Raw genomic sequence first — 26,586 nt, 5'->3', positions numbered from 1 at the left:
GGTTAAAGGTCACGGCACGCGTCACGTGCCGACGCCGCGGGGGTCGTGAGAACGGGTCCTCGAGGTTAGGATGGAGGTCAGGGTCAGGAGAGTAAGTGGGACAATTAGCGCTCATGGCAGCTGAGGCACAAATTTGAAATTAAAATATATGTAAGTTACTTGCAAGAGTTTTTATTTTATTTTTTTCTCGTTGATTTTTTTGAAAATATTTTTTGTTTATATTATATTTGTTGTATGATTTTATTTATTTTATTTTGATTATATTATTATTAATAATATTACATTATTTTTATTATATTATTTTTTTATTTTATTCTCATTTTTACTTTTTTCTATTATTATCATATTTTTTTTGTTTTTGTTTTTCTTCCTTTAATTTTTTTTTTCATTTTATTCTGAAGATTTTGAATTGGAAGCCCAAAGCAGTGCTTTGGGTGACCAATAATTTGATTAATTGGTTAAATTCAATAATTTGTATATTTCCCGTCAACAATATAATATAACTTTTTTAATGTTAGCAGTTACAGACTGCTAACATTATGCTAACAAGTAAAAACAAACACCACAGACAAGCTATTTAAACGCTTTTACCTAAAAAAATATTCAATTACTATTTTGATTGGTGAGATGATTTAATTACGTTTTCATAATCAATAAATAGTAACTATTTTGTCAACAGGATAACCTAAATTTTCCCACACTGCTCCTGTCAACACATAACAACAAACAACATTGACAAGTTATTAAACTGTATTTTGCTTAAAAAATATCAAATTCTATTTTAATTTGTGAAATAAATCAATTGTTTATCATCAATAATTGATACTATTTTACAACGAAAAGAAGTATGCTTATCCACAGTCTCCTAGCGTCATGCTAACACATAATAACAAAAGCTGAGGACAAGCTAACATGGAAGAGTGGTTTTGTTTTTTTATTTGTTTATTGTCTGAATATTAGGAATCTCAAATTTTTTTGTAGTCCTAATATTAACGGCATTCCTAAAGTTTTGTGTATGGGGGCTTATTTTGCACCTTATCACATTTAAATGCAGTAAACACACTGGATCTGACATAAATCCGTTCTGAGGTGCGGATCGCAAGTGAAATCGCTGTAAAGCGTGGTATAGAAACCTATGCTGATAATCCCTTACGATCCTCTGATACTTCAGGTGAAAATATTAAAAGAACAAAATAGTATATGAGTTGGTAGAGTTGAGTTAGTGGGTGGATGTAGAGGCGGATTTTAAAATATCCCCGTGTGAGGATTGTCATGCCCTTCGAAGATTTCCTTGCTTAAATCGCCTATTTATTCTCAATAATTGTCTCGATCATCAATTGATTATGCATTTTAGTGACGGTAACAACCTGTGTTCCTCATTTATATATTTTTTTATTATCTCAAACTTTGTTTCCATGGTTATTTGCCTCCTGCTTTGCCTGCAATAGCTGAACAAATTCTAATTTGTAACATGAGATTGAAAAAGTGACATGAAATCTAGTGAAAGAGACTGCTAGAAGCCCAAGTTACTTCCGTGTCAATTTTCACAAAAATCGGTTCAGCTGTTTCGGAGCCTATGAGCCACATACGAACACACACACACGGAAATCGGGATTTATATAATAGTCTAGATTCATAATCTCATTTCAATCCAAAGTAATTTCCATTTCCACCAAAATGGTGGCCTTGATTAGTGCTTCCGGTGACGTCACCTTCGGCAAATGTTGACATTTTTTGGTGCCGTCCTGATGAGCTCCCGGGCTCTTTTTCTTTTTTTTTTCTGGTGGTCCTGATGAGACGCTGTGGACTGATTGGCCCCTCTCCAGGGCGCCGTCTTTGATTATTCACCCCCTCCTCCTGCTCCCCTACCTCTCGAGGCAGGGAAAGAGAAATATGACATTTGCAATTTGTGGAAGTGGAGCCTGAAAGACGGAAAGAAAAATGTAGAATCAGCCTAATAATATCTAATAATTTTCAATGAAAAGAGATTATGTGAAATTATATTTTTTTGATAGCCCAATGGCTTAAAATAAGCTGAATTTGTTAGAATGGGTCAGAAAATGCTTTGGAAAGGAAATATGAATATTCACAAGCGATAGAACTGTAATGCACATGCCTGGCCACCAGGTTGCACTGTGAGGGGCAGAATGGAAAAAACTGCCTTGAAGTTGGGAATTAGAATTTGTTTTTGTTTTTTTAATTTTTTCCGTGGATACATTTGTAGTTTAAACAAGATTAATGTAAGTAAGGGGAAACATAATAAAAATCTATGGCATTTTATTTATTTTGTAACAGCAATATTGGCCCATTAATTTGCCCTTTAAGACTAATATTACTTATAATAATAGTAGTAATAATAGGTCATAACATTATTGCTTCTACATAATAGTAGTAATAATAAATATAGTAACAGCATTATTTCTAGAAAACACTGCAACATATTATACTTATAATAACAGTACAAATAATAATGATAAATAAAAATTGTATTAAAATAATATTAATAATTTATCTATCTATCTATCTACCTTGGTCATATCCCTCAGCAAGACGACAGCAAGACAACACATACAATAACAAAGAAAATAAAAGGGAAAAAAATAGCAAAAAAACACACAAACATTTTTGGACCATGGCCAACCCAATTGCCCAAACACCTAAACAAGTTAGGCACCTCGGCACCTAAGTTGGTCATGCTTTCGTCCCTCCAGATGAAAACCAGAAAGCGGCCATGTCACTCACTTATAGGGTCACTAAATATTAATAATAATTAATAATAATAATCCAAATAATATTACTCATAATAATACATATGATTAATAATAAACAGAGTAGTTATATAAATAATTATAAATTAATAGTAAAAACAATACTAATTACAATAGTTGTCAAAACATTATTCATAATAATATAAATAACATTTCCAATAACAGTACTTATAATAGTAATTAATAGTTATAAAAGTAATATGATTATTAGCTAATTTTTAATAGCAGAAATAAGACAATTAAAAATGGTCAAGTCAAGTCATGTTTATTTGTATAGCCCTTAATCACAAAGACTCTCAAATGGCTGCACAGACCAGAGATTATTGCAAACCCCAGACTATTATTACACCATCCCCTGATCTAAAACCTACATGAGAGCAAGGAAAAACTCAAAGAGTAAAGAGAGAGTGAGGAATTGAGAAAGAGAGAGGGATTGAGAGAGAGAGAGAGAAAGAGATAGAGAGATAGACTGTTTCATTTGCTTTGTGAGTGGCGCCAGGCCTTGGCAACATCCAATGGACATATTTCAAACTGCAAGCCATTTATATCTTGTGCTTCTCACAGCGTCGTCTTGCGGGCAGGATTAAAACCATTGACGGGCCTGATCCGACCCACGGGCCGCATGTTTGACGCCCCTGAACTAACGTGATTACATCTACGCTGTCGCCGAGGCGACAGTACGGCTGCCCACCTCCCTCTTCATCTCCTTGCTCAGTATTTGAGGGATGACCGTTGTTTTCTTCCCATTATAGCGCTCGTCAGATGCCACGGAGGGGCTATGGGGGCCGTGGAGTGGGGGGGTGCCCAACCCGGGCTTTTAATGAGCCGGCGGCGCTCGCAGCGCTTCATTCTACTCTCGCTTTTGTCCCGAGTGAAAAATGAACCCCCCTTGCCCTCCTCTCTCGGCTTACATTGAGTTAACTAAAAAGCAGGGCCGCCCCGCGTGACAAATGAAGCGCCCCTCTCTGTGTTTTGGAGGGAAATAACCTTCGCTACAAACGAGATTACCTTCTCTTTTCACGGACTTCCTGAGGGCTTGCTTTTTTTCCCTTTTTTTTTTTACTTTAACACAAGATGAAATATTATTGAAAGGACAGAAAAACAAGGATTTGAAAAGAAAATGTCACAAACTTCATTAGAGCATAGTGAGCGACAGTGTCAGGAACCTGGTCAAGAAACTACTTTGTGAAACTAAGACGGCACCCAAATAAGGTTCATAGGTTCAAAAGAAACAGGTGATCAACACCAAATTCCAATGGCAGTATAAAGTCCGTCAAGAACCTGTCCAAGAACTAAAACAAAAACTTGGGAAAAAGCATGTAGTACTGTGCTAAGAACTCATTTACGTAAAAAAATTGAGCAAATTTGACAAGATCTTCACAAACTAGCTCAATTAACAATCCTCGTCTAAAACAGGTCAAAAACCTGTCCAAGGACCTATTGTGGATCTAAATCCAGAAACCGAGTTCACGCCTAATTCTCAAACGTCATCAAATTTTTTATAGAACGTTAGAACTTTGGAAAGACCCCGGGGGTAGATCACTGCTAAGACCTCAACCAAGTAATAATTTACAAATGTAGTCAAGAACTCTTTCAAGAACCCGTTCAAGTATTTCATTCAGAAACAAATATAGCATCTGGTTTACGATCTAAAAATGGTCAAAAACATGGTCAAGAACCTATTCCAGATCTAAATCAAGAACCGACTCTACACCTAATTCACAAACTCTTCTAAGAAATATGCTTTACTTTGTGGTCAAGAACTTGGGAGAGAGCAGGGCCAACACTTTTTTATATGAGAACAAGTTGAAGGCCCAAATGGTCAAGAACGTATTCCAGATTTAAATCCAGAATCAAATCAATACTACATTCACAAAGCTTATCTAAAACATATATAGTACTTAGTCAGTAACACGGCCAAGAACAAGGTAAAGGGCTAACATAGTCAAGGATTTATTCAAGATCAAAATCCAAAACCAAGCTAACACCAAATTCAAGAACCTCTACTGAAACATATACAGAACTTTGGAAAGAACCAGGTGAAGGGCTAAATCACATACTCATTTTGAACAAGAACCAAAACAAAACCTAAGTTAAAACCCTGCTAAAGAACCTAGACCAAAACAATAGCTACACCGAAATTATGATCATCAGTTAACTCAACAGAAAAAGCTGGTCAATCAAGATATGATTTCAGAATCAAAACAATCATTTACAAACCCTGTGTAATAATTGTCCAGAACCTGGCCAACATCCAGGATCCAAGTCAAAAGCTTGACACTCAGTCAAGTAAAAATTTACAAAAGGATTGAGGAACCATGACAAGATCTCTGTCAAGAACTTGGTCATCTATTTCATTCAATAAAATGACACCAAAAACCCTTTCAAGATCTAAAACCATAACTGAGTCTACACACTAACTTACGAACTTCATCTAAAACTTATGTAGAACTCGGTCAAGAACTTTGGATAAAGCATTGTCAAGATCTACATTAAACACCAAGTGAAGGGTCTAATAGAAACCAAGCAAAAGGACAAAGTGTAGAACAATGACAAGAACTCAAACAAGAGCTTTGTCATATTCATAACCTCTGTTTTGGGGTCTTTCTGGTTGCAGTGGAGCAGAAAGTGTCGCTGGAGGAGCAAAGCAAACTCAGCATCCTGGAGGCCGGCGTCGCAGATGTGAGTAAAGCGCTTACAGACCCGTTTGTCTTATTTTACTTTGATCGTGGTCAACAATGATACAGGACCAGAATTTTCCAGCAGGACAGTCAAAAACCTCAGACATCAAACAAAGTCCGCCATGAAGGTTGAGAGAATCCAGTTATCCTATTAAACTGCACTATTTTTTATAACTTCAATCAGCCCAAACCCTAACAAGTCCACAATCAAAGGTATAAACCTTGTCTACACCAAGCCTCGAACCAACTCTAAGGCCCAACCCAATCTCAGCGGATCAGTGTCCGCTCAGAAGGATCAGATAATCCAGTTAGGGTCCATAAAGCTGTGCTCTTTTTATGATCTTCAAACAGCCCGCAACCAACCAAATCCACAATCAAACATATAAACTTAGTTTATTACCAAGCCTACAACCAATCCCCATACCCAAATTTGTCTCAGTTTGCCAAAGAAAGATCTAAGAAATCCCCCTTTTTTAATAAAACTGAGTTCTCTTTGAAATCATCAAACAGCCCTCAATCTACTAAATCCACAATAAAATGTATAAACCTAGTCTAAAACCAAGGCAATAACAAAATCCCAAACCGAAAGAAGTCTCAGGGGTTCGACAGCTGCCAAGAAAGATCGGACAATCCAGTTTGATTCTATTAAACTGCAATCTCTTTGTGAAGTTTAAACAGCCGATAAGCTGCCACAATCAAGATAGAAAGATAGATAGACAGACAGACATACAGACACAGACAGATAGATAGATAGACAGATAGGTAGACAGACAGATAGATAGATAGATAGATAGATAGATAGATAGATAGATAGATAGATAGATAGATAGATAGATAGATAGATAGATAGATAGATAGATAGATAGATAGATAGATAGATAGATAGATAGATAGATAGATAGATAGATAGATAGATAGATAGATAGATAGATACTTTATTCATCCCCATAGGGAAATTCCCACGTCCAGCAGTATCTTTTTGTTGAAAATAAAATAATAATAAAATAAAATAAATAGAATGTATCATAATAGTCTCTAATAAGTTTGCAATAGTCTGTGGTCTGTGCAGCCCTTTGAGACTCTTTTGATTAAGGGCGTCACAAATAAACATGACTTGACTTGACTGACTTGAATACATAAGTACCCAATATAATGTGTTGATATCGAGTATTTAAATAGTGTTACATAAAATACACTCTGTAACAAAAATAGGGTAATATGCAAATGTGGGATGGGGTTTAATGTGGTCTTTTATTCCCCCTGGTGGAGTTAAAGAGCCTCGTGGCATGAGGAAGAAATTATCTCCTCAGTCTGTCCGTGGAACAAGACTGTGACAGCAGTCTGTCGCTGAAGCTGCTCTTCCGTTTGGAGATGAAGTGTGTAAACCTATTGTAGTAACTAGTTTAGAATCCTCGGGGCTTATCGAATCTCAGCAGATCATAGTCTGATAAAAAGATATAAGACTCCAGTTTGAATCTATAAAACTCTGCTCCTTTGTGATCTTCACACAGCCTGCAATCTATCTAGTCCACATTTAAATGTTTAAGCGTAGTCTGGGCCAAGCGTAAAACCAATTCCCAGGCCCCAAAGAAAAAGATCGGACAATCCAGTTTGAGTCTATAAAACTGGGCTCTCTTTTCAGTCTTCATCCTGAATTCTACCAAGTCACCGATCAAACGTATAAACCAAGTCTAGAACCAATTCCCAGGACCAACCAAATCTCAGATGGTCGACATCCACCAAGTAAGATCGAAGGATCCAGTTTGAGTCTATAAACCTGCGCTCTTTTTGCTATCTTCAAACAGCCTGCAATCGCAAATACACTATCAAACACATAGTTTTGAACCAAGTCTAGAATCGATTCCCTAGCCCAACTAAATCCCAGCGGTAGCTGAGAGACGGGCACTGGAAAAGCTACTGTCAATCATGGACAATCCATCGCATCCACTACACAGCATTATCTCCAGACAGAAGAGCAGTTTCAGCGACAGACTGCTGTCACTGTCTTGTACTACGGACAGACTGAAGAGATCTTTTATTCCTCATGCCATGAGGCTCTTTAACTCTACCCGGCAGAGTAAAAGACCACATTAAACCAAACCCCCTACATTGCATATTACCGAATTTTATTGCAATATGTATTTTGTGTAGCACTATTTAGATATTCTATATAACACATTACAGTGGGCATTTGCACGTCACATTGGGTATTTGTATATTGTATTCTTTTTGCTTTAATATTGTATTGTTCTCAGCTCAGGAATGCTGCTGGAAATGTGAATTTCCCTGCGGGGATGAATAAAGTATCTATCTATCTATCTATCTATCTATCTATCTATCTATCTATCTATCTATCTATCTATCTATCTATCTATCTATCTATCTATCTATCTATCTATCTATCTATCTATCTATCTATCTATCTATCTATCTATCTATCTATCTATCTATCTATCTATCTATCTATCTATCTATCTATCTATCTATCTATCTATCTATCTATCTATCTATCTATCTATCTATCTATCTATCTATCTATCTATCTATCTATAAAGACCAGAGAATCTAGTCGATTGGAGTCCATAAAACTACACTCTTTTGGCACTCTTCAACCTCTACCACAATCAAACTTATAAACCTAGTTTAGAACCAATCCCTCGTCTCAGCGTATCGATGTCCACCAAAAAAGATGGAAGAATCCAGTTGAAATCTATAAAACCTTAGTATTCTTTGCGTTCGTAAAATAGCCGCAGGTGGTCCGACCTCGGCGGCTTTTATCAGATCGCAAACGCTGGAAAAAGATTGCTGGATTCCCTCGCGGCCCGCAAAGCAATTCCGCTCTTTAGCTCGCTTTTTTCGAGTAAAAGGTTCTTTTTTAAAAAGCAAGATAATAGATGATTGTAGATTTAAGCCCAGCGATGATTTCATCCTGACGTGACCAAGATCCGAATACTGATGGAATTTTATCTGGCAAGGCTTTCTAGAGGACAAAGCGGCGCCTTTGAAAGAATATTTTTTTTTCAGTTATTCGATTTTTGATTCTATTGTTGTATTCTATACCAAAACAATGGCAGAAAACAATGTTTTGAAAAATGGTAAAATCCTTCATAAATATTTTCCCAAAACTAAATTTCACATCACTATTTATCAAAAATGAAATATTAAAGCTCCATACTATATTGTGGAGTAACACCCACACAATTAAATATGATATTGTTGTGGAATGTAGATAATAACTAATGATAAGTATGTAGGCATCTGGCAAAGGTCGTGGGATGACGTTGTTGCCGGAGGTCACAAGCTGATATGCTGAGGGAGCCTGTGCGGGCGACCTTCGTGAGATATCATGACTGGATATGAGGACACTATAAAGGCCAATGTTGAACGTCTGGAACTTTTAACGTGTCCAGAATGCAATAAAGAGCGTTCCCTTTTTGCCATATCTGCTCTCTGCGTATATTTTGGGGCGACGCCCAACGACCTTCTCTCCGAAATAAGAAAAATATATGACACAAAAAATGGTACGGCATTATTTTCCAAAAATGAGGTCTAGGCCCCAACAATTATATCATAACAATAACACCCACATAATGAAATACATTTGAAAAATCACACAAAAAATGTTCATTATTTGCCCCAAAATAAAATAATAGACATCCACAAAATGTGATGTAAAAAAATAGCTACTTATAAAAGAAGTTATAAAAAGGCCCGAAAAATTGCACAGCATTATTCTCCCAAAATCAAGTATTAGGCCCCAAAAATTGTACTGTAAAAATCCTCACATAATCAAATACGATTGAAAAATTATACAAAAAGTTCACATAATTTGTGACAAAATAAAATACTAGACATTCACAAAAATGTAATGTAAAATAATACCCATTTATAAAAAAATGTTTTTAAAATCCACCAAAAATTGCACCGCATTATCTTCTAAAAAGTATCAGACCCCAAAAAATGTATTTAAAAAAATAATACAAACATTATAAAAAAAAATGTAAAGGCACAAAACTTCACTTACTTAACAAAACATAAAAGGATGACTAATTATTTCTAACTGGACCAAACAAAAAACAAAGGTAAGTAGGTTACATCCTCGCATATTGATCGAACAACTACTCATTGTTCCAAAATCAACTAGCTTTAACAGAACATAACATGAAAAGTACAGAAAACTAAAAACATTAACACATGTGGACAGAAGAAATATGAGAGTGTCCTGACGACCAGACTATTACATGTAATGTAGGCACAGCATCTCGATCTAATTGAACAAAACACGAAAAAAAGACAGCACATGCTCGGAACCCTAAATAGTTCTAACTGAACAAAACCCAAACGAAGAGGACATCAGGAACATAGTCACAAGTGGACAGAACAATGACAAAATGTTCCTACACCAACCATCTCTGACAGAAAAAAACAGGAAAAGGCATTCAGGCATACTAACGAGCCATTGGGGTACATAACATGAAATACAGTGGGACCTCGCTACTTCGTGGTTCGACGTTCGCGGCTTCAGAGCTTCACGGTCTGTAATGGTTAAAAAAATAAAAAAATAAATAAATATATATATATATATATATATATATATATATATATATATATATATAATTTTTTTTTAAGGGGCGTCGCTACTTTCACTTTTTGCGGGAATCCCCCTCGGCCGACGACCCTAGCACGGCGCGCCGTTCTCGTTTCCCGGTGCGCGGTTTCGGTGCCGCTTCCGCTTCACCGCCCCCCGTAACCCCACAGGTCCCCCCATCAACCCCTTTCCCCCGCAGCTGCCCGTCCGTCGGCCGGAGCCATCGTAGGCCGTGTAGCGCCATGTAGAGCCATTGCGGCCCGGGCGGGAGACGCTGCGCGCGGGCCTCCGCGCCGAGCGCCCGACCCGCTCGGCTTGTCGCGGTGTTGTGCGTATCACGCCCGAAAGTACCCGCGCCGCGGGTTAGGGGCTCGCTCGCGGGAGCGACCGAATGGCACCCGCGGTGCGGCACAAGTATAAACCCTGTCGTGAATTTGTCTCCGATCGTCCCAGGCGGACTTAAAATCGCCCAGCTGTACGACTCTCGGTGGATCACTTGGCTCGTGCGTCGATGAAGAACGCAGCTAGCTGCGAGAACTAATGTGATTTGCAGCTGCGATTGGCTGGCAACCAGTTCAGGGTGTCCCCTGCCCACTGCCCGGAGATGGCTGGGATGGGCTCCAGCCCCCCCGTGACCCTAATAAGGATAAGCAGTGCAGATAATAAGATGAGATGAGATTTTTATTTTTATTTTTTTTTGAAGGGGCGTTGCTACTTCACTGATTTTCACTTTTTGCGGTCGGTTTTGGTCCCCATTAACCGGGTCTAAAAAATATTAATTAAAAAAAAAAAAACTTTTTTTTTTTCTTTATTGTTTCTTTTTGAAAGGGCGTCGCTACTTTGCAGATTTTCACTTATCGCGGGTGGTCTTGGTCCCCATTAACCGCGATAACCGAGGTCCCACTGTGAAGGCAACAAAGGTTACACTAACCACCAAATCGCTCTAATTGAACAAAACATGAAAAGGCAAAGACATACGAGGTGTTGTCATATGTAGATAGAACAATAACAATTGTGCTCTGATAAGGTGACCATGAAACATAATGTTGGACTCCTTACTGGCTCTATCAGAACAAAACATGAAGAAGACAATAAAGCACATGTGAAAAAAAATACAATTCTTCTCATCATTTATTCGTTTTAAAACCAGTTTATGGCGTCTAAAATTTTGACGCCCAATTTTTTTCATTATTATATTCGTGATGCAACACCTTTGTAACTTGTTTCATATTCTGCAGACGTCCATAGAAGATAGAAGTCTTGCTTTCTTCCTGTTGAGGTCGAGAGTGTTTTGACATTTGTTACTTACCGTGTAGGAAAAGTATTTATAATATGTATTATTTTACATTTATTATACATTTTTACTAGGCATTAATGCAAATATATTAGCATTAGTGGCAGTGTCACACAATAGTACCTTTAATTGTTTACGGTACTAGCATTTGCTGCTATTATATTTAGCATTAACTAGTGAAGTGATGTTACTGCCTGAAGCTAGCAGATTCCTGACCATTTCCCGTTTATGATGCCAAAAAAAAACAAATATGCAAAAAAATAGGTTTCTGAACATGTTTTAATTTAAATTAAATTGAATTTGCATCACAATATACATGAATTTGCACAATTTAGGTCATCTCTCCCTTTTAGGAGCTTTTATTATATTTTTAATAGGGATTCAAAAGAGTGAATTTAATTATCTTTTATTCTTTATATTTCCTCCCTCTTTTTATTGCTACTGTTTATCCCACCTCATTTTTACTTTCCTTCCTTCTTTCCTCTCTTGTATTCCTTACTGACCTACTTCCTTTTTTCCCCTTCTTTCTTTCCTTACTTTTATCCATCTTTCCTTTGTTCCTCTGTCTTTTGTTTCCTTACTACCTTCCTCTCTCTCTCTTGGTCCTTTCATCTTTTGTTTTCCTTATTTCCTTCCTTTCTCCCTTATTCCTTTGCTCTATTGTTTGCTTCCTCCTTTCCTTCCTTCCTACCTTCCTCCCTTTCTCTCTTGTTTTCAGTCTTGTTTCCTTCCTTCCTCTTTGTTTTACTCCATCTTTCCTTTATTTTGTCTTCCTCTGTACCTTCCTTCCTTTCTTCCTTCCTTCCTTCCTTCCTTCCTTCCTTCCTTTTTTCCTTTTATGTATGTTCCTTCTTTCCTTTTTATGTTTGTTTTTTCCTTCCTTTATTCCTTCCTTCCTTCCTTTATTCCTTCCTTCCTACCTTCCACACATTCTTCTCTTATCTGTCTTTTTCCTCCATTCTTTCTTTTTTCCTTCTTTCTCCCTTTTACACATTTTTCCTTTTTTCCTTCCTTCTTTATTTTGGTCTTAGTTTCTTACCTCTATCTGTTGCTTCCATCCATCATTTCTTCCTTCCTTCCTTCCTTCCTTCCTTCCTTCCTTCCTTCCTTCCTTCCTTCCTTCCTTCCTTCTCTTCCTTTTTTCCTTCCTTCCTTCCTTCCTTCCTTCCTTCCTTCCTTCCTTCCTTCCTTCCTTCCTTCCTTCCTTCCTTCTTTCCTTCCTTCCTTCCTTCCTTCCTTCCTTCCTTCTTTCCTTCCTTTCTTCCTTCCTTCCTCTCTCTTTTTGTCCTTTTTGGTTCCTCTATCTCTTGTTTTATCTTCTTCATCGTTTTTTTTCTTCCTCCTGCCTTTTTTATATTCGTTTTTGCTTCTTTCTTCCATTTATTTTCTTCCTTCCCTCCTCTTTTGCTTACTTTCTTTTTTCTTATATCCTTCCTTCTTTCCTTGCTCACCTATTCCTTTTTAGCTTACTTTTTGGTGTTCCTCCTTTCTCCTGCGTCCTTCCTTACGGCTTCTCTTATCTTCTTATAATCTCCCAACTTTTCTCTTCCCCTCTTTTCCCCCTTCATCTCTTTATTTTTTTCTTTCTCTCTCCTTATTTCTCTCTGCCTTTACTTCTCTTTTTGTTTCCTTTTTTCATTCTTTTTTCTTGTGTTGCGATTTACAAACTTTTGCATGCACGACATGTTAAAGTCTCCGATAGAGATGTGATTTTGATTCGAAATGAAAGATGGAGGTCCTTGTTTCCCTCCCTTTGCTTGTTTTTTCATGAGGTGGGGTGGGGGGCATCACTAGAATTAGCAAGATCACGCACACACGCACACAAGGGTGTCTTGAGTAGCTGCCATCTCCAGCTGCCACAAAGAAGCACAAAAGGAGGTGTAGGGGGCAGGGGTGCTCCAAGGGTTTTTTTTTTTAGGCAGGGGGTGTTGAATAGAAAGATAAAGTGAAGAGCCCCCCCCCCCAACCACCGCTATACGCACACTCGAGGTTGTCATCTGCATCGGGCGGCTTCGACGCTTATTGCTCGGTCACGCACACTCCGGCTCATTTATTTTCCACCTCTTAAAACACACACGCCAATCAACAATAAGAATTAACCAGGTACACGCACACGGCCTTGAATAGAAGCGTGCACGTCGTTTTTGAAAAGTAAAATCCATCAAAAGAATTCCGCTTAAATATGCCGACCGTCTCTCTGATGAAGAGAAATTAAGTGGCCTGGTTGTCATGGCAACAGCTGCCACGGAGCAGGGCCACAAAGTGTTGGGACGATGCTAGGGTGGCGCTGGTGTCAACGGAAAATTTTCGGGTGGGGGGGTGCGTTTGGGGGAATCAAGTTTAGATCAAAGATGTGTTCGGATCTTTCAGGACGTTAGGAACATGTCAAAAAAAAAGTATTGGGACACCCAACGGAGGTGAAGAAAAATGAAATTTTTATGAAAAAGTATCAAATTTTCTGTAGCAAAAAATAAATAAATTGGAAATGTTTTAGGACGGCGCCAGAAATTTGAATTTGGATGAAAGTAATGGAACACCTCCACAAAAAAAATGGAGAAGGTTTGCTGAAAGAACTATGTCAAATTTGATCAAAAAGTATCAGAATATTTACAGAAAGTTCTTTTTTTTTCAATTTATTTTGTCAACAGTATCCCGTCAATTTCAATAAAGTACATGAAAACCTTCTTCCTTCTCTTTATCCTTCCTTCCTTCTTTCCTTCCTTCCCTTCTCACTTTCTTGCCTTTCTTTTTCTCCATTTTTGGAGCAAATGATCGGTATATTATCAGTCATATTATCAGTCAGTAGAAAAGAGAGATGAAATATCGGGGATATTAGAAGGAAGTACTACATTTTGACGAAAGTATCAGTATGCTACTCAGAAGTACAAAAAATGATTTTGACTAAAGTACTAGTATGGTAACAGGACGTAGAATTTTATTTTTTTAATCAAATTTGGTTAATTTTTTTTTAAAGTATTGGTACACATTAGTATCGGGATACTACCAGGAATTACAAAATAATTTATAAATATAAAGAAATAGTAAAGAAAAAAAAAAAGAAATTTCACGGTAGGATTGGGTCTTTTTTATTTACCAAAATGTATCGGAAAAATCTATTTTGACAAAAGTATCAGAATACTTCCAGGAAGTACAATAGACCCCCCCCAGGATCCGACACCCACCTCATAACTTTTTCTCTTTACGGTGTGGAATACAATGTTTTTTGGCCCCTCTTTATTGTGTTTTCCCTACTATTCAACACAAACTTTTGCATGCCCAAAAATGTTTAAAATTCAAAACCATGCGGTGTACATGCGTATCATGCCTGTTTTCGGTTGACCGTGGTATTGCATCACAGAGTTGCGAAAATGACAATAAGGCTGAATTCCCTCCCAGAATGTCTTTCTTTCTCTTCATTCAGTTCAAATTCTCATAAAGAATGCGCATACTTTACTATTCTTTTACTTTATTATCAGGCAACTGCTCATTTGTTAGCAGTTAGCATACAAGAAAGTGTATTTTGGCAAATAGTTATCTGCCTTGTCCAAAATGCATCCAAATGTTTATATATTGTGTTAAAACTTTGTGATTCATCTACTCATAAAATAACTTAAAGTTACGTCTCTAAACTGCCTGTCTGGCATTGAGTTTTTCCTTGCCCTCATGTAGGTTTTAGATCAGGGGGTGGTCTGTAGTTTGCAATAATCTGTGTTCTGTGCAGCCCTTTTAGACCTCTTGTGATAAAGAGCTATACAAATAAACATGACTTGACTTGACGTCAATGCCTGTCTTCTATCGGTTTCCGTCACAATGTCATAAAAGAAATAAGTTTGATACAATTGTAATTTTTTTGTCCTGTTTTTATTAGCTCTGGTCCCAAAACATGCAGCAGTGAGTGCTAAAGGGTGAAGCAAAAACCTAATAACCATGAAACTGGCTATTTTCAAGAAATGAAGAAGGCTTCAAATGGTGAACATTAGTGTTCACAAAAGTATCGGGACGCCCTCTACAAGTAAAGAAAAGAAAAATCTAAATAGAAGATAAATCAATATATTAAATCAATAATTATATTTCCATCGCAAACAAACTCGTATGACAGATAAAACGATTCCCGCTCTCTTCCTGTCGGCAACATGTGGAGCCGTCGCCATGGCGACCAGGGTGAGATGGGATGGAGGCGGCGACATTTGCAGGAAAGGGCTATGATTGGAGGGCTCCAATAGCGAGAGGATGGGGGGGCACAAATATAAAGGAAGACCCCCCCCTGAAAAGCGGCTAACCCCCCCTACCCCCCTCTCCTCCAGTGTGCACTTTAGCGAAGAAAGCATAGCCGTCATCGTTTCAGATGCGTTCACGGGAGCTCGAGAGAAAAATCGACTTTTTTTTTTGCCAGACGTGACAAGAAAAGCAACAAGATGAGGAGGAGGTGAGAGCTAACGCTAATTAGCAATTCAGAATCATTGATCGGAGGCATTTTTGGGGATGCTGAAAATAATAGATATATATATTTTTTGTGGGGGCTTCACACAATCAGGATTTCATGATTTAATTCCAACTCGTAAAATATTTCAGGCAAATTATCTTTTGTCATTTTTACTTTCTTTTAGGTGGGGGTCTCCATAATATGAGAAAAAATTGTTATATCTCTGGGAGGGCTTCTTGTGATCCAAAAAGCCTGATTGAATTTTGACTTCTAATAAAATGCGGAAAAATAGCTGAATAAAAAAACATGCAGACATCTACACGTTATATTTATTTTATATGTTTAAATATATTGATTTTAACCCTCAATTGATGTAAATTAATATATCTGTTGTGCGCACTACTAGTATTACTATAGTGGTAATTTTGTAGTATTTCTGTTGGAGTAATTTAGTAGTACCGTTTTTCTGTAGTACTACTGTACTACAACTGTATTGTTGTAGTAGTTTTGTAGCATTAACGTCGTAGTATTTTGGAGTATTTCTGTAATTTTTATTTTCAAAATTAAAGTGAAATATTACATTAGGTACCAAATATTTAGTTTTGTAGTAATTTTGTGGTATCTTTGGAGTGTTTTTAGCGTTATTCTATTACTCTAGTAGTATTTTCGTATAGTTTATTAAGTATTTATTTTTTCTTCCAAAATTGAAGCACATTTATATACCCGGGCCTCTATTTAAAGCACTAAACCTGATATTTAATTTTGTAATATTTTTGTAGTATTTCTGTAGTAGTATTTTTGCATTTACTACTACTGTAATAGTGTTTTTGTAGAATTTTCTTTTTCATAATTCAAGCACCATAATATACCAAGTCCCTGTTTTTCAGTACTAAATGTGGTATTTAGTTTTGTAGTAATTGTGTCGTGTTTCTGTAGTGGTATTTTACTATTGTTGTGTTACTGTAGAAGTAATTTTGTATAATTTCTGTGGTATTTCTTTTTTCTGTTCAAGATGAGGGGAGAGAGCTAATGCTAGTTAGCAATTAATAGTTATGTATAGGATGCAATTTTGGATAAAGCTGAAAATAACAGATATTTATTTTCTATGGGGGCTCTAAGTGATCCAGATTTCACTATTTAATTCGGACTCATACCAAAAACGTGGGAAAATAATTTTTGCGTTAGTTTTTTTTTTTTAAATGATGCTTATTTTATTTTATTTTTTGGGAGGGTGGAGGGTCCAATATATGCCAAAAATGATGTAGTATTTATTTCATAGTGTTTTTGTAGCATACCCTGCGACTGGCTGGTAATCACTTGAGGGTGTCCCCTGCCCACTGCCCGAAAATAGCTGGGATGGGCTCCAGCACCCCCGAGACCCTACTGAGGATAAGCGGTGCAGATAATGGATGGATGGATGGATTTTTGTTGCATTTCCGAAGTAGTAATTTGGTAGTATTTCTGTAGTATCTCTTTGGTATTACAGTAGTTGTATATGTGTAGGATTTCTGTTGTAGTATTTCTATAGTTGTAGTTTTGTCGTATTACATTTGAAGAAAATACAAAATGCAGTTGTGAAATGTTGATTCCATTATTAAGACCCCAAAAAATCAAAACCTATGCGAAATATTCATTGCCAATACTCATAACAGAAATGAAACGTTGAGGATAATTGGTAACACTGTGAAGGGATTTTTGCCCACTCTTCTTTGCAATTTAAAAAAAAATCTGCCATATTGGAGAGTTTTCTAGCATGAACTGCCCGTTTCAGGTCACACCACAGCATTTCAATCGGATTTAAATCCGGACTTTGAATTGGCCACTCCAGAGGTTAATTTGTTGGTGTGTTTTGAAACTTGGGCAGCAAAGCAGAACGCAAGTGTCAATATATTATTTTTTTTATGAATATTGAAATTATCTGAATTATTTTAGTTTGTCATAATTTGGGAAATATTCATTATGACATTATATTAATTTCAGATTTAAGTTTTTAATTTATTTATTTTTAATCATGACTATTTTTTAAATGATTTTAGTCTGTATTATGCGTCGTAAAGTGGGAACTATTTCTTTGTGTTATCCTATTAATTTAAGGTAGACTTTTATTTGAAATATCTTTAATTTTTTTTAGATTTTATGTTTATTATGTGGGTCATAATTTGGAATTTTTTAAAAACAATTTATTTTAGTCTTATGAATCATAATTTTGGGAAGATTCCTTTCTTACTCTTTTGATATTATATATATTTGTGATATTCTAATTATTTTAAGGTTGAGGACAAAATATAGGCAGGCAATTTTCTGTGGGCAACATTTTCAGTTGAGTCTAAGCGGAATGATTGACAGGCACATTTTGATTGACAGCCGGCGCAGCAGCTGCGATGCTGGCGCTCGTGATATATGCCCCGCCCACTCGACCCGCCCTATCCTGCCTTCTTCACTTTCAGCTGCGTGGGAGTGAATGGAACATGGCGGGCGCACTGAAAATCATCCCTGCCGCTTCCTTCCTTCCTCTACTGCTTCCTTTCTTATTTGCCTTTCTCCCTTCCTTCATTTTATTCCTTTCTTTCCTCTCTTTCTTCCACATGTTTCCTTCCTTATTGTCCTTTCTCCATACCTTCCTTTCTTCCTCACATGTTTCTGTCCTTGCTATTTTCCTTCATCTCTTGCTTTCTTCCTTGTTTTGTTTTTCTTTTGTCCTTACCTCCACTGTTTAATTTAGCTATCCTTCCCTCCTTTCCTTCCTCCAACTCTGCTTCATTTCTTTCACCCTTCTTTCCTCTTTAAAGTTTTCCTTTCCTGGACTTTTACTTCCTTACTCCTTTCTTTCTTTCTTTCTTTCTTTTTTTGCTTTTTTTGCCTCTGTTTTTCTTCCTACCTTCCTTCCTCCCTTCCTTCCTTCTTTTCCACCCCTCTATCACTTCCTTCCTATTTCTATTGTTGACTTCCTTTCTCTCCTGTTTCTTTCCTCCCGCTGCCCTCCATCCATCACGCCCTCATTTCTTTGAGACAAGCTAATTTCCTCCTTCCTCGTCCCCGCAATAATTTTGTCTTTGTTGTCTAGCTTAAAATGTAAAACCAGAAATTGCATTAGAATTAATTCATGTGGTACAGTACAGTAGCCTCCACCTTCTAGTTGAGTTATCTATCCCTCATTCCTTTCCTACATCTTTCTTCCTTCATGCCTTCTTCTTTCTTATCCATCCTTTTTAACACTCCCCTTTCCTTCCTCTCTCTTTGGGTTCTCTCCTTTTTTCTCTTGCTTCCATTATTTCTTCCTGTTTCCGTTGCTTCCTTCATTCTCTTCCACCGTGATATCCCTTCCCTTCGTCTGTCCCTTTCCTCGTTTCTCCTTCCTTCTCATCCTTCCTTCCTTCCCTTCCTCTATTCCTTCCCTTCTTGTTTGCTTCCTTCCTTTCTCCCATGTTTCTATCTTTATTCTTCTCTTCATCGCTCCCTTCCTCTTTTCCACCCTTATATCCTTTACCTTCTCTGTTTCCTTGCATCCTTCCTTTGCTTCCACCCTTCTTTTGCTTTCTTTTCTAACCTCCATTGTTCCTTCCTCTTATTTTCTTAGTTTGCCCCTGTATTCCTTTCTTCCTTCCTACCTTGCTTTCTTTCTTTCTTCTTCTTTTCCCTCCACCTTCTAATAAAGCTTTGTTTCACTTTTTTCTTTCTCCCATCCTTCTTTTGCTTTTTCCTTCCTCCCTCTGGCCTTCCATTCTTTCTTCCTTTTTTCTTTTCCACCCTCTGATCCCTTCCTTCGCTGCACTCTTGTTTCATTCCTTTCTCTCCTGTTTCTTTCTTTCCCTTTCTCTCTTACTTACTTCCTCCCCGCCATCCATCATGGCTTCATTCTTTTCAGACGAGCTAATTTGCTGCTTTCGTCCCCACTAGCGTCTTTTCTTAGTCCAACGGCTAGCTTGAAAAGGTGAGTAAGAAACTGCATTAGAATGAAAATGCAGTCATGTGGTACAGTAAGCCTTTAGCTTTGCTGACCCCGCCCCTGAACCAGCTCACCTTGTATTGCGCAATCCAAGCACCCCGTTGGGGCATTGTACAAGCGCTTTATCGGCCCCTGAATACGGCAGCGATGAATTGACTGAATATCATTGTTAAGGGCGGGGTCATCTCGTGGTGATGGGGGGCCCCTGCTGGTAGGGGTTCTCCTTGATGCCACACTTCCCCCTCCGAAATTCCATAACAATCCACATACAGGCTAACCCTTCCCAGGGGTTTGACAGTGAGGCAGTTGGGAAATCGCTAGGCAGCCGGTTTCATTAACTCGGCACACCGTCAGTTCACCCCTCCCTCCCTAATCTCTGTGACCTCTGCCACCATTGTCTCCCCCCCTTTCCCGCACAAAATTATCCCCACCCTAGGGCCAAGCTCTCCTTATGTCTTTCTGCGAAGATTTTCTACACTGGAAAGAAATATGCTCCTCTTTTCAAAGGGGAATGTATGTGGTTGAGTTGGGGCTCGGGGGTTATTTTTTTGGGGGGGGTCATTGAGTTCCTTGAGTTTGGATTTTTGTGCGAGTGATGGCAATGAGTCACACTGGGAGAGAGTAAATGTGCACCACTCAAGTTTATTGATCCGTGTCCAGCACTTGATTGTTTCTATTGAACGTGGCAAAAATAATCTTGGTAGTTTTTGGATTGGTGTAGTTAGGTTTCGTTAGACTCACACTCTAATTTTTAAGACCATAGTCCATATGGTAGGGACCAGCTCCCCCAGCAAGGTCTTCCTGGGCGCATGGGAAGTCCACCCTACCAGTTTGTGTGTTTTGTGGACTTGAAGTTTAACCGGATTTTCCAAGAGTATTAATAAGGGTTCTTCAGTGCTACATGGCTGACTGTTTCTAAGAAGGTCTATATAGGGGGTTGGTGGTACTAAAAACCCTTGATTTGTGTGTTTGGTCCCCTTTACAACTAATCCATTTGTTCTATGGACTTGGAGATTTTCAGAGATTGGTGTGTATTGTCAGAGAGGAGTCAGGTTCATTTTTAGTATTGGTTGGACTTTGTCAAAGCCACATTTAACCTTGATTTTGTTCGAAAGCCTTGAAAACTGATTTACAGTTCTTTGGAGGGTCTGTTGAGTCCCTGTGTGTGTATAGTGCTATTTTAGTGCCTGTTGGTATCTTTAACCTATCTGGGGAAGTTTTGTTGAATTCAGGCAGGGATACCTTATCTGAATTAGGCAAAAATCATGATGATATTGTTATTTCTTTTTCAATGTCTCAGGGCAATGAGATCTCTGCCATCCCGGGAAAGTACAGCCAGGCTGAGTCCACCAAGTTTCTGGCCCTTACGGTGGCGTCCATCTTGTGCATCGTGGGGGTCCTGCTGGCCTCCAGCGTGGTCTACTGCCTCCGACACCGCTCGCACCACAAGCTTAAGGAAAAACTCAGCAACTTGGGGACGGACGTTGGGCAAGATGCCACCTCCACCTACCAGGTAAACGCCGGAAACAGCAGACTAGCTAAAAGAAAGAGTGTGTTTACCAGGATATTCGACATTTTGAAATGACAACATAGAACCCTGGGATACAACATGAATATGTTCTGAGGTGGGGATGTAAATGGTAAATGGACTGCATTTGTATAGCGCTTTTAATAAGTCACTCAAGTCCTCCAAATTGCTTTACAGTGGACACTTTACCCATTCACACACACTCACACACCGATAGCCAGAAGCAGCCATGCAAAACCCCTACCTGCCTTTCGTACTGTAAGCGAATTTGCTGTAAAGCGAGGGATTCATTTGTTCTGAGGGTGGGATTGTAAGTGAAATTGCTGTGTATAGGGGGCTAGAAACCTATGGTAATTAGTTCTGAACCTCCAGTACCCTAGATAAATACATTGAAATAACCACATATTATATAGTAAGTAATAATTACGATTAATAACATTATAAATAAATATTCATGTAAAATAGGACATTTTTTTACCTTTGTTGTGATGTCATTGAGCTAGTACAGTGGAGTTAATGGTTGAATGCAAAAGGGGGAGGAGCCAGCCGATTCAAATAAACTGACTTTAAAACTATCACTAGCTTCAAAGACTATGTCGCTTCAGTTGCCTTCCTTATTCTTAGTAATTGATTGGTTACTGCCATATTACTAAGTGTGTGTCTTGAATGAATGAATGAATGAATGAATGAATGAATGAATGAAAACTTTATTTGAACATCAAAATAAAAAACAGAACAAAAACAATAACTCAACAACAATATAACGTTACATAATATGTTCAAAAAGGGGTAGTAAGAAGCAAATGCTTAGATTACCTACCCCTTCATCTTCCCCACCAAATATACCAATGATATACTAACAAATGTAATGATATTAATAATAACAGTTTTTATATAAGAATAGCAACAATAACACAAAATTAACTAGACGCACTATTCCCAATCTCCCGCACCACTCATACCACACCCTCCTCATCTCTGTATTCCGCCAGGAATGTTCCTTTGTATCTAAACCTGAACAAGTAAATAGTCTTCTGCGTATTTCTTGATAACTGCAATCTTTATTTTATGGTTGTCATCTTTTTGCTTCTCCCTTGAGCATCAATGCAAGTTTTGAAACACATAGTAAAGTAAATTCAAGTTTATTACACAATTGAATAAAGAAACTGAATAAAGAAAGAGAAATGCATTTTCAGAGAGAGTTCAGACAATACCCTATCACCATTTTTATGATGCCGTGACGCAAATCAATAACAGACAAGCATCTTAGAAGAAGTTGACCAATAGCAGACAGGCCTCTTGGAGTCAAAACTTATCGTGCACACCAACACGGCAATGTTTGAATTGAGTATGTTTTTGTTTTGCCGAATATTTTGTAATTGATGTCATATGGTGTGGAAAATGCCAAAACGAGAAGTCAAAAAAATGTCTTTTATTCCACTTTAAGATAGACTTTTATTCAAAGTGGAAACGTCGTAAGGCAGGGACAATATACTCTGCGATTTACTGTATTCGATTTTATATTGAGCTGAGTGAAAATAGTATAAAATCTGGCTAGGTAAGTTTGCCATCACTGCGACTTATACTTATACTAAATATAAGGTAGACCTGCGGTGTATTAGGAAATATCATAGACAACAACGAGGCACTCTAAACTTGTGCATGGTAATGGCACTGTGGTGGAGGGGCAGGAATGTGGGGGTGGGGTTACTGGCACTAATTAGGGTGGCACACGCCCTGCCTTCCTTTTTTAGGTTGCCGGGGGGATTGCTTGGCACTGTACGTCCATAGAAGGGGGTGAACGGGTGGTGGGGAGATCAGGCTTTCTCAATCGGTGAAAGGAGGTCACACGTGTCTCCCAGGGCACACATGTTGCCATTAAATAGGAAAACATTTTTAGATATCCTCAAATTTACTTTCATTCCTTCATTTCATTCTTCTTCATTCCCTCATCCTTCTTTATGTTTTTCTTCCTTCTTTTTTTCCCTCCAGTCCTTCCTTCCTCCATCCCTTTCCTTCTCCAGCCATATATTCCAACCATTTTCTTTCCTCCTGTCCTTCCGTTTCCTTTCCATTCTCTTCCTTATTTATTTTCATTTCTCTTCCTCTCTTCTTTCTATTTTACATAATTTGTTCCTTCCTTACACACTCCATTCCTTTCTTCCTCTGACCCATCATTCCTACCCTCATTTTCTTCCATTTTTTTCCCTCCCTTTCTTCCATCCTATTTTCGTTTTCTTCCTTATTTTGTTTAACTTCCTTTCCCTATTCTTTCGATTTTCCTTTGTCCATTCCTTTGATTTTTCCCATCCTTCCACTCTTCCTTCCTCCCTTCCTTCCTTCAAGTGAAGTCATATTTATTTGTATAGCCCTTAACCACAAGAAGTATCAAAGACTATAGACTCTCAATACACCACACCCTGATCTAAACCTACATGGGGGCAAGATAAAACTCAAAACTTAAGCATGAGGAAATCAAGAAACCTTGAAAAGGGGCCGTGTAAAGTAGGGAGTTTTTGACTACCTTTAAACTTTCGTTTTTGTCATAACCCGCTTTCCTTGGATAAAAGTGATTCTCAGCAATTTGAACTATGCATTTGCGAATCAAACTACTTTGTTCTATTCCTTAATTGTGTGCAGAATATTCTTGATAAAAACTAATACAGCGCTTGTTTTACCCATTTCACAACCCAGATTTGCAAAGAGTAATTCCCCGTCAATATATATCTAAAAAAATGTTTTATAACGCATTCTTTTGCTACTTTACAATAGTTCCTGCCCGGCTTCTGTCCTTCCTTCTTTATTTGTCTTAACTTCTAATTTTTCTTTTTGTCTATCACCTTCCTTATTTTGCTTCTCCTTTGTTTACAAAATGGGTTATTGACATAAAATCCAAATAGTTAATCGTAACTCAAGAAGATAGCCTTTTTTGTTTCATTAATTTGAGCTGAAAATATTTTTTGATTGAACATTTTTTCACGTCTTGTGGTTTGACCACAGGAGCTTTGCCGCCAGCGCATGTCCGCCAAGCCTCCGACGGAGCGCTCTGAGGCGGCGTCCTCCAGGATGAACAGCGTCTCGTCGCAATTCAGCGATGGCGGCCCTGGTGGCGCTTCAGCCGTTAGCCCGTCTGCCCGAAGCAGTTTGTCGTCTTGGAGCGAGGAACCCGCCCAGCCCAACATGGACATCTCCACTGGACACATGATCCTGGTGAGGGCACACAGAACAACAAGTCAAGTCGTGTTAATTTGTATAGCCCTTAATCACAAGAAGTCTCAAAGGGCTGCACAGACTATTACACCACCCCTTGATCTAAAACCTACATGAGGGCAAGTAAAAACTCAAAATCGTCAGTATGAGGACAATGAACAAACCTTGAGAAGGGGCCATACATGAGGTAAACTCCCTCCAGGGTGACCAGGCTGCAATGGAGGTTGCAAAGGCGTCAACAGACAATACACAGACGTAAATATGACATCAATATGAAATATAGATTATAACAGAACGTCTGGCTGACAGCTTCCTAAGGATTATATGATTAATAAACTATTGAATATATTTGTGTTTTGAGCCTACATTCAAACACTTCCACTGAGGTTGCAAAACAAATCTCAGAACATTCCACAGTACAGGGGCCAAAATAAAGAACGCCCTCGAACGTTCTTCTTGGGATCACTAGTAGACCAGCGTTTTCCAAGCGAAGGCTCCATGCAGGTACATAGGGGATAATTATATATGAAAGATATGAAGGAGCATATAGTCCATTCAAAACCTTGTGTTGTCACAAGACCGGACCAGATCGGAGGCAGGAGGCAGGAAGGGTGAACTCATTCGCGTTAACAATCAGTTACTTTTATTAAGGAAATAAAAGTCGTCCAACACTCAGGGACAAAAACAAAAACAGGCTTACAGGCAAACAGGAACTCAGACTAGGAATACTCACAAAACAGGCTTTTACTCAGAACGGGCAAGTACAGGTTCCCTCAAGTCAAACAGAACAGAATAATGTACAGGGAGTGCAGAATTATTAGGCAAATGAGTATTTTGACCACATCATCCTCTTTATGCATGTTGTCTTACTCCAAGCTGTATAGGCTCGAAAGCCTACTACCAATTAAGCATATCAGGTGATGTGCATCTCTGTAATGAGAAGGGGTGTGGTCTAATGACATCAACACCCTATATCAGGTGTGCATAATTATTAGGCAACTTCCTTTCCTTTGGCAAAATGGGTCAGAAGAGGGACTTGACAGGCTCTGAAAAGTCAAAAATAGTGAGATATCTTGCAGAGGGATGCAGCACTCTTAAAATTGCCAAGCTTCTGAAGCGTGATCATCGAACAATCAAGCGTTACATTCAAAATAGTCAACAGGGTCGCAAGAAGCGTGTAGAAAAACCAAGGCGCAAAATAACTGCCCGTGAACTGAGAAAAGTCAAGCGTACAGCTGCCAAGATGCCACTTGCCACCAGTTTTGCCATATTTCAGAGCTGCAACATCACTGGAGTGCCCAAAAGCACAAGGTGTGCAATACTCAGAGACATGGCCAAGGTAAGAAAGGCTGAAAAACGACCACCACTGAACAAGACACACAAGCTGAAACGTCAAGACTGGGCCAAGAAAAATCTCAAGACGGATTTTTCTAAGGTTTTATGGAGTGATGAAATGAGAGTGAGTCTTGATGGGCCAGATGGATGGGCCCGTGGCTGGATCGGTAAAGGGCAGAGAGCTCCAGTCCGCCTCAGACGCCAGCAAGGTGGAGGTGGGGTACTGGTATGGGCTGGTATCATCAAAGATGAGCTTGTGGGGCCTTTTCAGGTTGAGGATGGACTCAAGCTCAACTCCCAGTCCTACTGCCAGTTTCTGGAAGACACCTTCTTCAAGCAGTGGTACAGGAAGAAGTCCGCATCCTTCAAGAAAAACATGATTTTCATGCAGGACAACGCTCCATCACACGCATCCAAGTACTCCACAGCGTGGCTGGCAAGAAAGGGTCTAAAAGAAGAAAATCTAATGACATGGCCTCCTTGTTCACCTGATCTGAACCCCATAGAGAACCTGTGGTCCCTCATCAAATGTGAGATTTACAAGGAGGGAAAACAGTACACCTCTCTGAACAGTGTCTGGGAGGCTGTGGTTGCTGCTGCACGCAATGTTGATCGTGAACAGATCAAAGCACTGACAGAATCCATGGATGGCAGGCTTTTGAGTGTCCTTGCAAAGAAAGGTGGCTATATGGTCACTGATTTGTTTTTGTTTTGTTTTTGAATGTCAGAAATGTATATTTGTGAATGTTGAGCTGTTATATTGGTTTCCCTGATGAAAATAAATAATTGAAATGGGTATACATTTGTTTTTTG

General features: G+C 38.5%; 1 protein-coding gene across 1 annotated transcript in view; it reads left to right on the top strand.

Moving 5' to 3' along the window:
* The window catches only part of slco5a1b (solute carrier organic anion transporter family member 5A1b), a 73,537-nt gene that overhangs the window by 24,346 nt on the left and 22,605 nt on the right, over positions 1-26,586 (top strand). Inside the window, exons 10-12 of the mRNA XM_088345020.1 lie at positions 5,386-5,450; positions 21,001-21,213; positions 24,229-24,438. Of these exons, the coding sequence (XP_088201146.1) occupies positions 5,386-5,450; positions 21,001-21,213; positions 24,229-24,438 (488 nt within the window). The remainder of the gene's footprint in view (positions 1-5,385; positions 5,451-21,000; positions 21,214-24,228; positions 24,439-26,586) is intronic.

The sequence above is a fragment of the Urocampus carinirostris genome, chromosome 1, assembly GCF_059441175.1.
Source record: "Urocampus carinirostris isolate Australia breed hairy pipefish chromosome 1, RoL_Ucar_1.0, whole genome shotgun sequence".
Taxonomy (NCBI): Eukaryota; Metazoa; Chordata; class Actinopteri; order Syngnathiformes; family Syngnathidae; genus Urocampus; species Urocampus carinirostris.
The sequence above is the reverse complement of the archived record's forward strand: the minus strand, read 5'-3'. Positions and strand labels throughout refer to the sequence as shown.